We start from the raw sequence: 12,023 nt of genomic DNA on the forward strand, positions 1-12,023 counted from the left end.
CCGAAGGGAACGCGTCGCATTCTTGTGTGCGGGCGGCATTCACAACAGGGATGGACGGGTGACCCGCCCATCAAGTCAAGAAGGTGGCTTGCCCTGACTGGTGCAGAGTTGCAATCAATAGCACGGATGAAGAAGCGGAAACGTCCAAATTTTCTCGGCATCCCAAACCCCAGGCGGGCCTCAGACTAAAATTTCCATGAGGCCACACTCCTTTCCGACAAATGCAAGACTCACAGGCGAGATGTCCGATATTTTACAGAGTATTGATTTCATTTCATCTATCAGGGTTCGAGATCCCAACCAGATTATGACAAGTTTGTGATCCGAATATGAAATGACAAGTCCAGCAGGGCTTTGCCTGTAAAGTGTCCCTAAATGGGCCAACATTTATTCCCTGTGGGTTTTCGGAAGGCCGGTGTCTACTACCACGTATGTAATCACTTGTGCCGTTACTACGTTGGTACGTGTACTACGTGAGATTTACTACCTTGTCGTGCAAAAAAAAAAAAAAAAAAAAAAAAAAAAAAGTTGATCGGGTTGCATTGCCGCCTGCAAGTATTTCGCTGGGTTTACCATGCAGGATAAGATCCAATGCAAACAGACAAAGGTCCACACAACCTGTTCAATCAGCATCCAAGTTAGTTAGTTACTTGCTTACTTTAGCTTTTGAGTTCTTCAAGTGCCCAAGGAAGGAAACACTGTAAATAGAATCGTGCTGTATGCAATTTTCATGACGCGTAAACCTACAGTACAGTACAGCAGTACTGAGAATAGCCAGCCCTCCATCTCCAAACCCATGCAACCCATGCGTGGACCATGACAATCGGTCAGTTAGTACTCGGTCGCTTACGTGTGAAAGTTAGTTGTCCTTCCTTTGTTCACATGGATCAGCGTTGGACTTCCAGTTCCGAGTATCCTATACTGCAAGCGTCACAGCGTTACTTGGTACAAGCTTCCGGATGGGGTGCTCTCCCCCACACGGGATCCCCTTATTTAGCCTCCCCATAGACGCGATGCAGCATGTTTGTTCACCTTGTATTACTTACTCAGTTATGTCTATGGGAGTCCCAGTCCCGAAAACTTCCCCACCAAAGGCGACCGAGCGTTGCTTCAGCTCCTGATCAGCGAGTACAGAGTAAATTCTCATACACTACAGCTGTGTCACTTTGGTAGCCCCTTGTGCTGGTGCCACAAGCCAACTAAGCAGTATAATGTAGCTCGACTCACGCAGAACAAAGAAGAAAAAAAATATGGTAAAACGCGGTGCACATGGCTGACACGCAAAAGACACTGAACCATTATCGTGTAGTCACTATAGGCCGCCTGAGACCAATGTCTGACTGAAGGGTCTCACACAAGCAAATTTTGTCTTTTTGAGCGATACAGTTCAATGCATCCCAACCCTTGCGTTTGGTACTTTTTTCTCCCTTCTGTCTCTTATTTTTCCTTTTTTTTCCCCCCTCTTCCTAAGTCCTATATTTATGGATAAATCGGTTCTAATTTAGATCCTATCAGATCGCTGTGTTTAGCATTAATGAAACGTAAGGATGTTCCTTTTCACTCCCACTGATTCGCATTGGGATTTGATTGCGATTGCAAGCATATGTGTAGTTGTTTGGCAGTTTGATCCCTAGATCAATGAGAGATAATGATAGGGCGGTACCTGAAATAGTATGCTTCTCGAACAAAGTGGACATCTTCCCCACTTCTTCCTCGTGTTCTATCGTACTCCATGCGAAAGATTTTGGCGAGTCCCTAGAAAACTTGGGTAGTATAGTGCTACAAGGTTAACGCCTCTAGATCGCGATCAATCTTCCTAGATCCTTATTGCGCCCAGTCTCCACCATGGTGTTTTCCCCGAGGTAGTACTTTCATTTTCACGCCTAGACGGAGAAAAAAAAAAAAAGGTCAAAAAAAGGTCACCATGACTCAAACGCGCCGGGATGCAGCAGTCGGAGACGACGAGGATGAAGATGATGTGCCCCTCCACCAAAGGCGGCCCTTTGGCAGCGGCATCCGCATGGAACCCGTCAAATTTGTTCCCGCATCGTCGGCTCTGCAGTCTGTCGCATCGGAGCCATCTTTAGCATCGGCCCAGGCCGGTCAGTCCGCCGCAGATGCATACCTCAGCATCGTCATGGGGAAAGCCAAGACACAGCCCGCGTCCGAGACCAAAGACGGGGATGCAACCGATGGTCCGCCGAAAATATTCTGCGAGACGTGCAAGGTTTCGGTAGGCACCACAGAGCAAGACCATCGCCAGCACCAGACGACGATGGCGCACCAGCTCAGCCTCCAGCACTCACATCCACCCTCCGCCCTGGATAGATCTCGCATGGGCCTGACCTACCTCAGATCGTACGGATGGGACCCGGATTCACGTAAAGGCCTAGGCGCCGATGCTCAGGGCATTGTTTATCCGCTCAAGGGGACTGTCCGAGAAGATAACGCAGGCCTGGGGATTGATGTCAAGTCTGAAGATGGTAAGAAGGAGAAGAAATCTGAACCTAAGCCGAAGCTGCTTGATGCTGGAAAGGTTCGCAAAAAAGCGGAGGAGGACCGGAAGAAGACTGAGCGCCTGCGCCAGCAACTTTATAGCAACGTCGATTTGGACAAGTACCTCGGCACTGGAGCATAATGATTATATGGAACCACTCCAGGAATATCATCACCTGTTGCTTAAAAAAGCATACACCGTTTGATGTGTAGCTGATAATAGCTGGAACTATTTAAATCCGCTAGGGCTATAAAGTAGCAGCTACAGGGCAAAGGGCCGATATATTAATACTCGTGGGCGCATGCCGAGACGATGCTTAGGCAACCGAAACTGAACAGAAAGATATTCGTCATTATTCCTCAGGTGTTGAATAACCTTTCTAGTTGTAGCACTCACCACCAAAGGATCAAACATATATAGGTAAACAAATGATGGCATTTCAAATGTACAGGCTTAAAAACCAAAAAAAAACCAAACAAGGCCAACAACATGTTAGTTGTATGGTTTAACACCAGCCAGCTTCAGAACAGTTTCGTTGATTTCTGGCTTCTCAAACGGTTCCGTCCTGTACTTGGGGCACACCTCCCCATTCCTCATGGGCTTGTCGGTCACGACCCTGATGTTGCAGTGCGGCCAATGGGTGGTGCCGATATAGTTCTCAAAGCAGTACTTCTTGGCCTCGAGGGCCTCTGGCTCGGCAAACTTTCGCGGCGTCATGCAGATGTACTGAACGTTGCGGATCTGGTTGCCCTCGGGGAGACGGGCGTAGTGGATGGTCCTCGAGTCCCACAGCACAAAGTCACCGGGCTCCATGTCGACCTTGAACATCTCGCAGCCGCGCTCCTCGAACCACTTGAGGTCCTTTTCGCTAAAGAGGAAGAGGTCCATGTACTCGAGCTCAGGAGGCGGGGCGTCCTCATGGTCGGCCGACTCGCGCTTGTGTGAGAAGAACTCGTTGAAAAGCTTGGCAGAGCCCTTCATGAGCATGAGACCGCCGTCCTTGGGGCCGTTGGGAGAGTAGTTGAGCAGACCCTGGACGGCTTGCATGCTAAAGAGAGAAGATGATTAGCAAGGGCATTATATTACAGACGTAGCAGCAGCAATTATCAGAACTTACCCCTTGCGGCGAGGGTTCTGATCGCAGTGAGGCCATGGGCTCCAGTTGAGATCTTTGCGGTTTGGAAGAGAGATGTTCATGCCATCAAACGAGGTGATAAGCTCGTTGGTGCCCCAGAGCTTGGTGAAGATGTCAATAATGGCGGGTTCGCTGCGAGCTTCCCATGCCATCTTCTCGTGGGTAGATCCGTATGCAAAATACATGCCACCCTTGAAGCTGACGGGCAGGTGCTCGGCGGTCCATGTGTTTGGATCATTCTCGTCGAAACCAAGCTCAAAGTTCTTCAGCCATTGGATTTGCTTGTCGGCATAGTATTTGGCCTTCTCAGGGGTGATGGCTCCCTTGATCAAGACGCAGCCGTTCTTGTGGAACTCGTCTCTCCAGTCGCCATAGACGGTGTTTTCATCAAAAGTCACGAGGTCTTTGGTCTCAAACTTGGTGGCAACCTGCCGCTCTTTTGCCTCTTTGTCAACCGCAAAGGCGGTGGTTGTCGTGGTAGTGGTAGTAGTGGACATGGTAGAGGTAAGTGAGCAAGCAATATGAAGGTGGCTTAGTTGTTGAGAAAAATGTCAGTGTAGCCTCCGGCTTTGAGCTATCAGGGTTGAAAAGAATATTGGTATGAAGAAGTTTTTTCTACCGACTGAAGAAAAGGAGGTAAAGATGTTGCAATAAATAGGCAAATAAAACATTTACAACGACGTCCCCCGGCAGATATTCCAGGTCAAGAACGTTTGTCGTCCCGGGCATCATGGGGGCCCACGCCGGTGGTCACGGTCCATGTCGTTGGATGTTTCCGAGCCGAGCCGATGGAACCAGCACTTACACGTTCTCAGGGATGCTGAACTGACGGAATAGGTACTGTACCACGTCGGTTGGGTCGGTCGAAATTGGATGGGGCCGAGCCACTATTGTACGCACTATGTCACGCAGTCTGGGGCCCCGCAAAACCCCGCATCCCCTGAAATTCCACTAACTCAACCGATTCGCCCGCTGCCAAATTTACTCGGTATCCTGTCCGTGTATCCATCAGCTGTTCACTAACCGTCAACCAAGGATTTCCTCCCCAATATTCGGTTCAGCTTTTGAATCGCTTGGACCCAGCCACATGTAAACTTGCCTACTACACAAGTTTCAACGTATACCCCTCTATCAACCCTTCGGAATGTAAGCCGCGCACTCGGAGGAACCGGTCTTGCACCCGGGTCGGTTCATCTTGATACCGAGGAAGATTTCATACCCGAACACGGAAGTTATAATGTCAAACAAGATGCATCAACTTCTCCACCAGGGCTTGCAGAAACTGTAGTATAATGTGAGATAGTATCTCCCTCAACAAAAGTGGCAGTTCATGTTCGTTCCCTTTATCCCCCTTATCCAAGCCCACTTTGCGCTCATTGAGATTATTGCTTCAGTTGCCATCCAGACTTAGAAGGCAAACTTACTTCTTTCCCCTACCTCACATCTCCTCTAAAAAACAAGTCTTGTTGCATACAAGCCCGGAAACTACTATGCCTCCTCCCGTTCAGGTCGCCACAAGGCGCATCGGCGAGCCCAAAGTTGGCGAGAACGGCTACACAGGATTCCATCCAGGCAAAGTCGAGACTTTAAAGGCTGGCTCAAGACCATTCGAATCTCAAGGTGCCAAGGCTCTTGACAGCGACATCATCCTCGAGCATGATGTCGAGGTTGTTGTCCGCGATGGGGTTCGTCTCTACATAGACGTGTACCGTCCAGCAGGCACCACCGAAAAGGTCCCAGCTGTTCTCAGCTGGTCGTTCTACGGCAAAAAATACTCAGCCCTCGATATGCTGCCCATCACGACCTGGCACTGCTGTGTTCCCAAGGACAGGCTCAGCGGACTCGAGAAGTTCGAGGGCCTGGACCCGGCCTGGTGGTGCCCCAAGGGCTACGCCATAGTGAGCGTCGACACCCGTGGCACTGGAAACAGCGATGGTCAGATCTGTGTCATGGGCAGCCAGGATGCCGAGGACGGTTACGACGTGGTAGAGGCCGTTGCCAAAATGCCATGGTGTAACGGCAACATCGGCATGGCTGGCAACTCTGCATTGGCGATTGCGCAATGGTTCATCGCTGCCCAACAACCCCCGTCCCTTAAGGCCATTGCGCCTTGGGAGGGCATGGCTGACATGTATCGTGAGCAGTTCTGCCGAGGTGGCTGGTTCTCCATGAGCAACTTTGACCTTATTGCAAAGGCAATTGTGCGTGGACAGCCCAACTCGGGTCTTGAGGACTTTGCTGAAATGTACCGCCGGTCACCGACGCAAAACAAATACTGGAAGGACAAGCGGGTCGACTTGACCAAGATCAAGTGTCCAGCTTACATCCGCGGCTCCGACGTTAGCTCCATCCACACCATGGGCTGCATCAGGGCCTGGATGGAGATTCCAGGAAACCAAAAATGGATTCACTGGAGCAGCAAACAGGAGTGGTACGAGCTGTACTGCGAGGAACATGCTCATGAGGAACTGCGGGACTTTTTCGACCGCTACCTCAGAGAGATGGACAACAAATGGGAAGAGAAGACGCCCAAGGTACGATGGTCGGCATTGCAGTTTGGAAACAGGGAAGCCATCGACGACATCGTGATCCCGGATTTCCCGGTGCCAAACACGGAGTACAGGGAGCTGTTCTTCCAGCCCAACGGCGGCCTGGCGACGACCACGACAGCCTCGAGTGTCAGTGTCACATACAACTCGGAGGACCGCAAGAGCTTCGCAGAGTTCAGCTACGTCTTTCCCGAGAAGTCTCGCCTGATCGGTCTGCCCAAGGCCGTCGTTTACGTCTCTTGCGACGCCCGTGACGACTTTACCGTCTTCGCCATCATCCGCAAAAAGGACAAGGATGGAAACCCGCTCATGCACCTCAACATGCCCTTCAAGGCCACGCCTGTGGAACGGATAGAGGACATTCCCGAAAAAGACATGGCCAGTTTGAACCTGCACCTCGGCCCCATGGGAATCCTCAGGGCGTCACAACGGGCCATCGATAGCTCCAAGAGCATACATCCCCAGTTCCCCTTTCACCCGCACGAGAAGCAGGAAAAGATCAACCCTGGCACCGTCGTCAAGCTGGAGATTGGCATCTGGGCCATGGGTACCGACTTTGACGCCGGCGAGCAGGTTAGCGTGAGGGTAAGTGATTTTGCAACCTTTTCTTGAGGACAAGAGGCCCACCAAACCGGTCTTTGAAGTTTTGTGTGAATTCTCACTAACACGAAATCTTGATCACAGATTGGTGGACAGTTCCCCAGCATAGCCGAGTACACCTCATTCTCTGGTCCTCGCCCAGAGCATGAGCTCAACAGGGGAGAGCACCGAGTACATTTTGGTGGTGAACACCCAAGTTCACTTATTATTCCTGTTGTTCCCTTCTCATAGTTGTGTACCCATATATAGAGAGAAGAGCAGCAAGACTTGATATGAAACTGATATTTTGAGCATGACATGATCCGTTTTCTTTTCGCAAGCTCTTGCTAAGCACCCTTCTGCTCCTGCTAAGCACCCTTCTGCTCCTGCTAAGCACCCTGATAATAGAACGCTTCTACTTTGTCAAAGGAGAAGCGCTATACTGCTTTACATCAGGCCGCCTTGCAAGATACCAATAGAATGAATTCGGGCACGACAGGTAGGCATTTGGTAACCTCAAGACTAGTCAGGAAAAACACATGCGGTTGAGCAGACGGACCAAGCAACTTGGGGATCGACCGCAAATCAGCCCGGCCTAATTACCACTTAGTGAAAAAGCATTGGCCAAGCCGAACCGAGACCCTGAGCAGAGTGAAGCTTCCCCTGAAAAAAAAAGGGGGGGGGGGGGGGGGGTTTACATCTGCCGAACCGTGAAATTGGAATGAGGGGAAAGGAATTTGGGGTTGAGAAAACCCCTCTTTCCAGGCTGGAAAGGAGCTCGGCGAACTGGGTGTATTCTTGTCAAAGTGGTCCACCCCCACATTCCATACAGATCAGATCTATTGATACTCGACTGGGCATCTTCCCCAGGGACTTCCTATGCAAATTCATAGGGAATCGTTAATTAGTTTGGGGTATACGAGTTTCCACTGTGGTGCACAGTCTATGCTGCAACGTGGAATCGGTCCGTAGTGGCGATCGTCGTAATGCCATGAATATTGTGCATGGGATAGATAGCCCGTCGTTCGTCACCATGGAACGTGCTCTTGCAAAACCAATCGGAGCTACTGCAGCAATGGGACATGTCTGCCTGAGCTGCACTGGAGAGTAGCGCCTGCTGATCTGACCACCGACTCAACGGAGGCAGTTTGATCAAGCTTGCGATGAGCGGACACCTCCAATTTTGGATTCCCGGTAGGAAACCATCGTCCAGTCCTGTTCGATATCTGCCGTGGTTTCACCAAACCAACACACCAGGAGACCAGTTCGACTCAGGGGTATTATTCACAGCTTCCCAACAAGTAGCCTTTCTCCGCTATATGTACGTCAATCAGATTGCAAGCTTTTCGAATTCCCAACCTCCCGATGGAGCCACCCGTAAAGGCTCATTTTGACTTCTTCGGCTTGGGCTTAACCTCCTTCTCACTAAGTTCGCGGATCCAGACGTGCGATTCTCCCTTGCCACTATAGTTCTCCATGGTGTCCTCAAAGCCTGGGCATGTGCCGATGGCTAAAAACCTTCCATCGGCCGAGAATGCTAGCGTACGCGCTGCCAAACCTCCGTTCATCGGGTAGATCTTCATACGCCTCTTGGCCTCCGAATCCCACAGCGCCACCTGGCCATCGCCGCCACCCGAGACAAACGTCAGGTACTCTGGATGGAAAGCCAGGGAGTCTACCGGGTAGATGAGCTCCGTGTCTGGGTCTTTGGGGTCCGGTCCGCGGTGGCACTTGAAGGCATACTTGCGGTCCTGAACCTCCTTCGAATTCTCAAAGAACTCGACGGCAACACGTCCCTCTGTACTGCTGGTCGCGTAGCCGGCGTCATTGGGCATACAAGCGATCGCCCTCGTCATGAACTTGAGGGACGATTCACGCTGTTGCCACGGCTTCAAACCGCTCTCGCTGCCGCTTGCTCCGGACTCGAGAAGCTTGGCTATGTCAGGGAGGTCGAAAATTTGCACCATGCGGTTGTGCATGCCGACGACAAGCTTTGTTTTGCTTGCAGCCATGGCGTGGACCTTGACTGGCAGTGGTACGATGATGGGGTCTTTGGAAAGGTCCTTTGCATTCCATATTTGTAGCGTGCAGTCCCAGGAGCCGGACGCCAGTATTGCTGAATTGTGTTAGTATTGGAGCTTCAGTACACAACTATTGACGCATCAATATGATACTCACAATACTCGGGGCTGTATATTATACACCTCGCTGGCTTCTCATGCTTTCCAACAACTGTAACATCCCCCGACTCAAGATCAATCCTAAATGTAGTTTTTAGCATCAGTGCAACAACCATATCCTTGCTGTCAACTCGGATCCCGTACCTCTTGATTGCAGAATCCGCCCCCGTGCAGAATCCTTCCTTGTCGTCGCTTCCAAACGTGACGTCCAAGACCGGACAGCCAACTGATATTTGCTGTATGAGAGGCGCGCTCGCATCCTCCCCTTCGCCCTGCAGCTCATACAGGTAAACATTGCCGTCCATCGATGATACCAATAGTTTGCGAGAGCCAGGCGCAAATTTCATGGCAGTTGGGCAGTCGCCCGGCGCCGGCTCGGCCTCGAACATTTTCAATTGTGTTTATTCTTCTCTGTAGCAATGAGATGGGGCGATCTGCTAAAAAGCAAATACCGAGTTTGCCCAAAGAGTCAGGATTATGTTGAGTAATAAAAGTGAATATGGTAATGAGGAAGTGGTGTTTTGTTGCTTGAGATTAGATGAGTTACTCAAGTCACGTTTGTTCTGATGCTGCAGACCGCGTCGTTAACAGGCCCGTGGGTGGGGAGCTCAATGGAGACGGAAGCTTGAGCTGTCGTTATCGCCTCTCTTTGGTTTGGCTGTCACATGGTGATAACGGACCCGTTGCCCCGGTGCCAATTGCGGGTTGTACCTGCAGGGTAGGTAAAGCTTCAGTGGGCCCGCCGCTGACGCAACTTCTTCAGGGTTCCTGTCCCCGTCAGAATGCGATCGAACATTCTCCCCGAGCTTGAAAATCATATGGGACGGACCAGGAGCAAATGCACAAGAAGTTGTCGACTGCATGAGATTTTAGTAACTCCTCACACTATACTTTGCAATCATGCCTTTTGGACAGCTAGTAGTGGGGTCTCCCGGCGCTGGGAAGAGCACCTACTGTGATGGCAGTAAGTCGGGTTCACCCCTCACTCGCTGCGCCGATGAAAGCTAGCTGATCAAAGACAAGGCTGACCGCGTCAACCTCAAAGTGCATCAATTTCTAGGCGCAATAGGGAGAGCTTGTTCTGTAGTAAACCTTGACCCGGCCAACGACCATACGAGCTATCCATGTGCCCTGGACATACGAAATCTTGTCACGCTGGAGGAAATCATGGGAGACGACAACTTGGGGCCAAACGGTGGCATCCTCTACGCTATTGAAGAGCTGGAGCATAACTTCGAGTGGTTGGAAGAAGGTCTGAGAGAGCTCGGGGACGACTATATACTATTCGACTGCCCAGGCCAAGTCGAGCTGTACACACATCACAATTCATTGCGCAATATCTTCTTCAGGTTACAAAAGCTCGGCTACAGAGTACGTGATTTGTCCAGCAACATTCGCCCCGTAGGATGCGGATGGCATGACGTTCTGTGAAGACAACTGCTGACAGATCAAATTGTCTCGCTGTAGCTTGTCGTTGTTCACCTCTCGGACAGCATTTGCCTCACTCAGCCATCCTTGTACATCTCGAATCTCCTCCTTGCCTTGCGCGCCATGCTCCAGATGGACCTTTCCCATGTCAACGTCCTCACCAAGATTGACAAGGTCTCGTCCTATGACAGACTCGCCTTTAATCTCGATTTTTACACCGAGGTCCAAGACCTTTCATATCTCCTCCCCGAGCTCGAAGCCGAGAATCCCTCACTGCGCAGTGAAAAGTTCGCCAAGCTAAACAGAGCCGTCGCAAACTTGATTGAAGACTTTGGACTCGTTCGGTTCGAGGTCTTGGCTGTCGAGAATAAGAAAAGTATGATGCATTTGCTCCGAGTGCTCGATCGTGCCAACGGGTACGTGTTTGGTGGGGCCGAGGGAGCCAACGATACCGTTTGGCAGGTGGCCATGCGCAATGAGGGCTCCCTAATGGGTGCCCAAGATATCCAGGAGCGCTGGATTGATAACAAAGAGGCTTATGATGAGATGGAGCAGCGCGAATGGGAGGAACAGGTCAAGGCCCAAGAGGCCATGGCCGAGGCAGCAGCGGCTGAAGAGGGCGATGACGACTTGATGGGGGGCCCGGGTGCTCGATTCCCAGACAGCGGTATCACAGTGACCCGGACAAAGAAGTGAAGGCTGCGACAGCAACCTAGAATCAGTCACAGATTTTAACGAGCGAAGATCAGCCGTCGTCCTCCTCTTCCTCGTCCACTTCGCCGGCGTTGTCATCCTCATCTTCAGCGTCAAGAACCACACCCTGCATGCGGTGGGCAGAGTCACTGGAGCCAAACAGTGTGTCCAGCACGTCGGATTCTTTGCCAGCCATTTGCTTTTCCACAGCGAGCTTCAATGCCTTATGTCGCCGAATCGCCGCTGTCTCGACTTTACGCATCGTGCCTCCAACATGGACAACACGAAAGGTGCAGGCTTGCCCATTCTTGATGGGAAGCTCATCCATAAAAGTCAGGGCCGCCCACACGAGGCGATATTGCTCCCGATGAACGCGAAGGATGAAGGTCGAAGTAGCATTAGACAGATATTTGACTATAAATTAGGTCAGATGAAGGAAGCCCTCGCGGAAGCCACTGCAAGCCATGGCACCCGAAATCATGGCAACTCACCCAGGAGATTTCGCTCGATAAGACCAGAGCCGTAGTCTCCAAACAATACTCTGACCTGTTCCCGAATTGCTCTTAGGATAGCCTGGGGTGTCAAGTCATTCGTTGTCGGCTTGTGAAGGACGGCGAGGTCCGGTTCGTTTGGCTTGACGTTCTTGAGCGCGTCAGGGTAGAGTATATTGACTAGCAAATATCGCTCCTTAATACGAACCATGACGTGCTTGTGGCTTCAGTGCGATGACTTTTTGGCAATTTCAAAGTTGATGTGATAAAAATATTTACTGGGTTTGGCTGGTGAGGCGAGCTGCGAGTCGCGATTGAGACTTGGGTCGATGTAGGGATTTTCCTGCTGGGTTAGGGTTAAGTTGTATACTGGAGCTACCCCAACTGGGGGAGCAGCTTCCCCTCACAGCCTTATTACTGTTCCATTACGGAGGTTTTACGGTAGGTATTATCGACAGGTGCTGGCTCGCT

General features: G+C 51.0%; 6 protein-coding genes across 6 annotated transcripts; 3 read left to right on the plus strand and 3 right to left on the minus strand.

The window, feature by feature from the left end:
• Window positions 1-1,806: 1,806 nt before the first annotated feature.
• PgNI_01757 (uncharacterized protein) lies at window positions 1,807-4,458 on the minus strand. Its single transcript, XM_031121829.1, has 2 exons — window positions 3,615-4,458; window positions 1,807-3,545 (listed from the first exon to the last, which is right to left on the minus strand). The coding sequence occupies exons 1-2, from the start codon at window positions 4,127-4,129 to the stop codon at window positions 2,990-2,992; spliced, it is 1,071 nt and encodes a 356-aa protein (XP_030987955.1). The 5' UTR covers window positions 4,130-4,458; the 3' UTR covers window positions 1,807-2,989.
• Window positions 1,925-2,638, plus strand: PgNI_01758 (uncharacterized protein; the record flags this gene model as incomplete). The annotated part of the gene is made up of 1 exon (XM_031121830.1): window positions 1,925-2,638. The coding sequence occupies one exon, from the start codon at window positions 1,925-1,927 to the stop codon at window positions 2,636-2,638; it is 714 nt and encodes a 237-aa protein (XP_030987948.1).
• A 198-nt stretch (window positions 4,459-4,656) lies between the features above and the next one.
• PgNI_01759 (uncharacterized protein) lies at window positions 4,657-7,071 on the plus strand. The gene is made up of 2 exons (XM_031121831.1): window positions 4,657-6,766; window positions 6,866-7,071. Exons 1-2 carry the CDS (start codon window positions 5,123-5,125, stop codon window positions 7,010-7,012), a joined length of 1,791 nt encoding a protein of 596 aa, XP_030987949.1. The 5' UTR covers window positions 4,657-5,122; the 3' UTR covers window positions 7,013-7,071.
• A 506-nt stretch (window positions 7,072-7,577) lies between these two features.
• PgNI_01760 (uncharacterized protein) lies at window positions 7,578-9,513 on the minus strand. The gene is made up of 3 exons (XM_031121832.1): window positions 9,085-9,513; window positions 8,939-9,021; window positions 7,578-8,876 (listed from the first exon to the last, which is right to left on the minus strand). The coding sequence occupies exons 1-3, from the start codon at window positions 9,327-9,329 to the stop codon at window positions 8,146-8,148; spliced, it is 1,059 nt and encodes a 352-aa protein (XP_030986569.1). The 5' UTR covers window positions 9,330-9,513; the 3' UTR covers window positions 7,578-8,145.
• A 255-nt stretch (window positions 9,514-9,768) lies between these two features.
• On the plus strand, window positions 9,769-11,826 carry PgNI_01761 (uncharacterized protein). The gene is made up of 4 exons (XM_031121833.1): window positions 9,769-9,904; window positions 9,986-10,311; window positions 10,408-11,486; window positions 11,557-11,826. The coding sequence occupies exons 1-3, from the start codon at window positions 9,841-9,843 to the stop codon at window positions 11,062-11,064; spliced, it is 1,047 nt and encodes a 348-aa protein (XP_030986568.1). The 5' UTR covers window positions 9,769-9,840; the 3' UTR covers window positions 11,065-11,486; window positions 11,557-11,826.
• Window positions 11,114-11,763, minus strand: PgNI_01762 (uncharacterized protein; the record flags this gene model as incomplete). Its single annotated transcript, XM_031121834.1, has 2 exons — window positions 11,114-11,475; window positions 11,553-11,763. The coding sequence occupies 2 exons, from the start codon at window positions 11,761-11,763 to the stop codon at window positions 11,114-11,116; spliced, it is 573 nt and encodes a 190-aa protein (XP_030986571.1).
• Window positions 11,827-12,023: the final 197 nt, after the last annotated feature.

Source organism: Pyricularia grisea (assembly GCF_004355905.1).
Source record: "Pyricularia grisea strain NI907 chromosome Unknown Pyricularia_grisea_NI907_Scaffold_1, whole genome shotgun sequence".
NCBI classification, from domain to species: Eukaryota; Fungi; Ascomycota; class Sordariomycetes; order Magnaporthales; family Pyriculariaceae; genus Pyricularia; species Pyricularia grisea.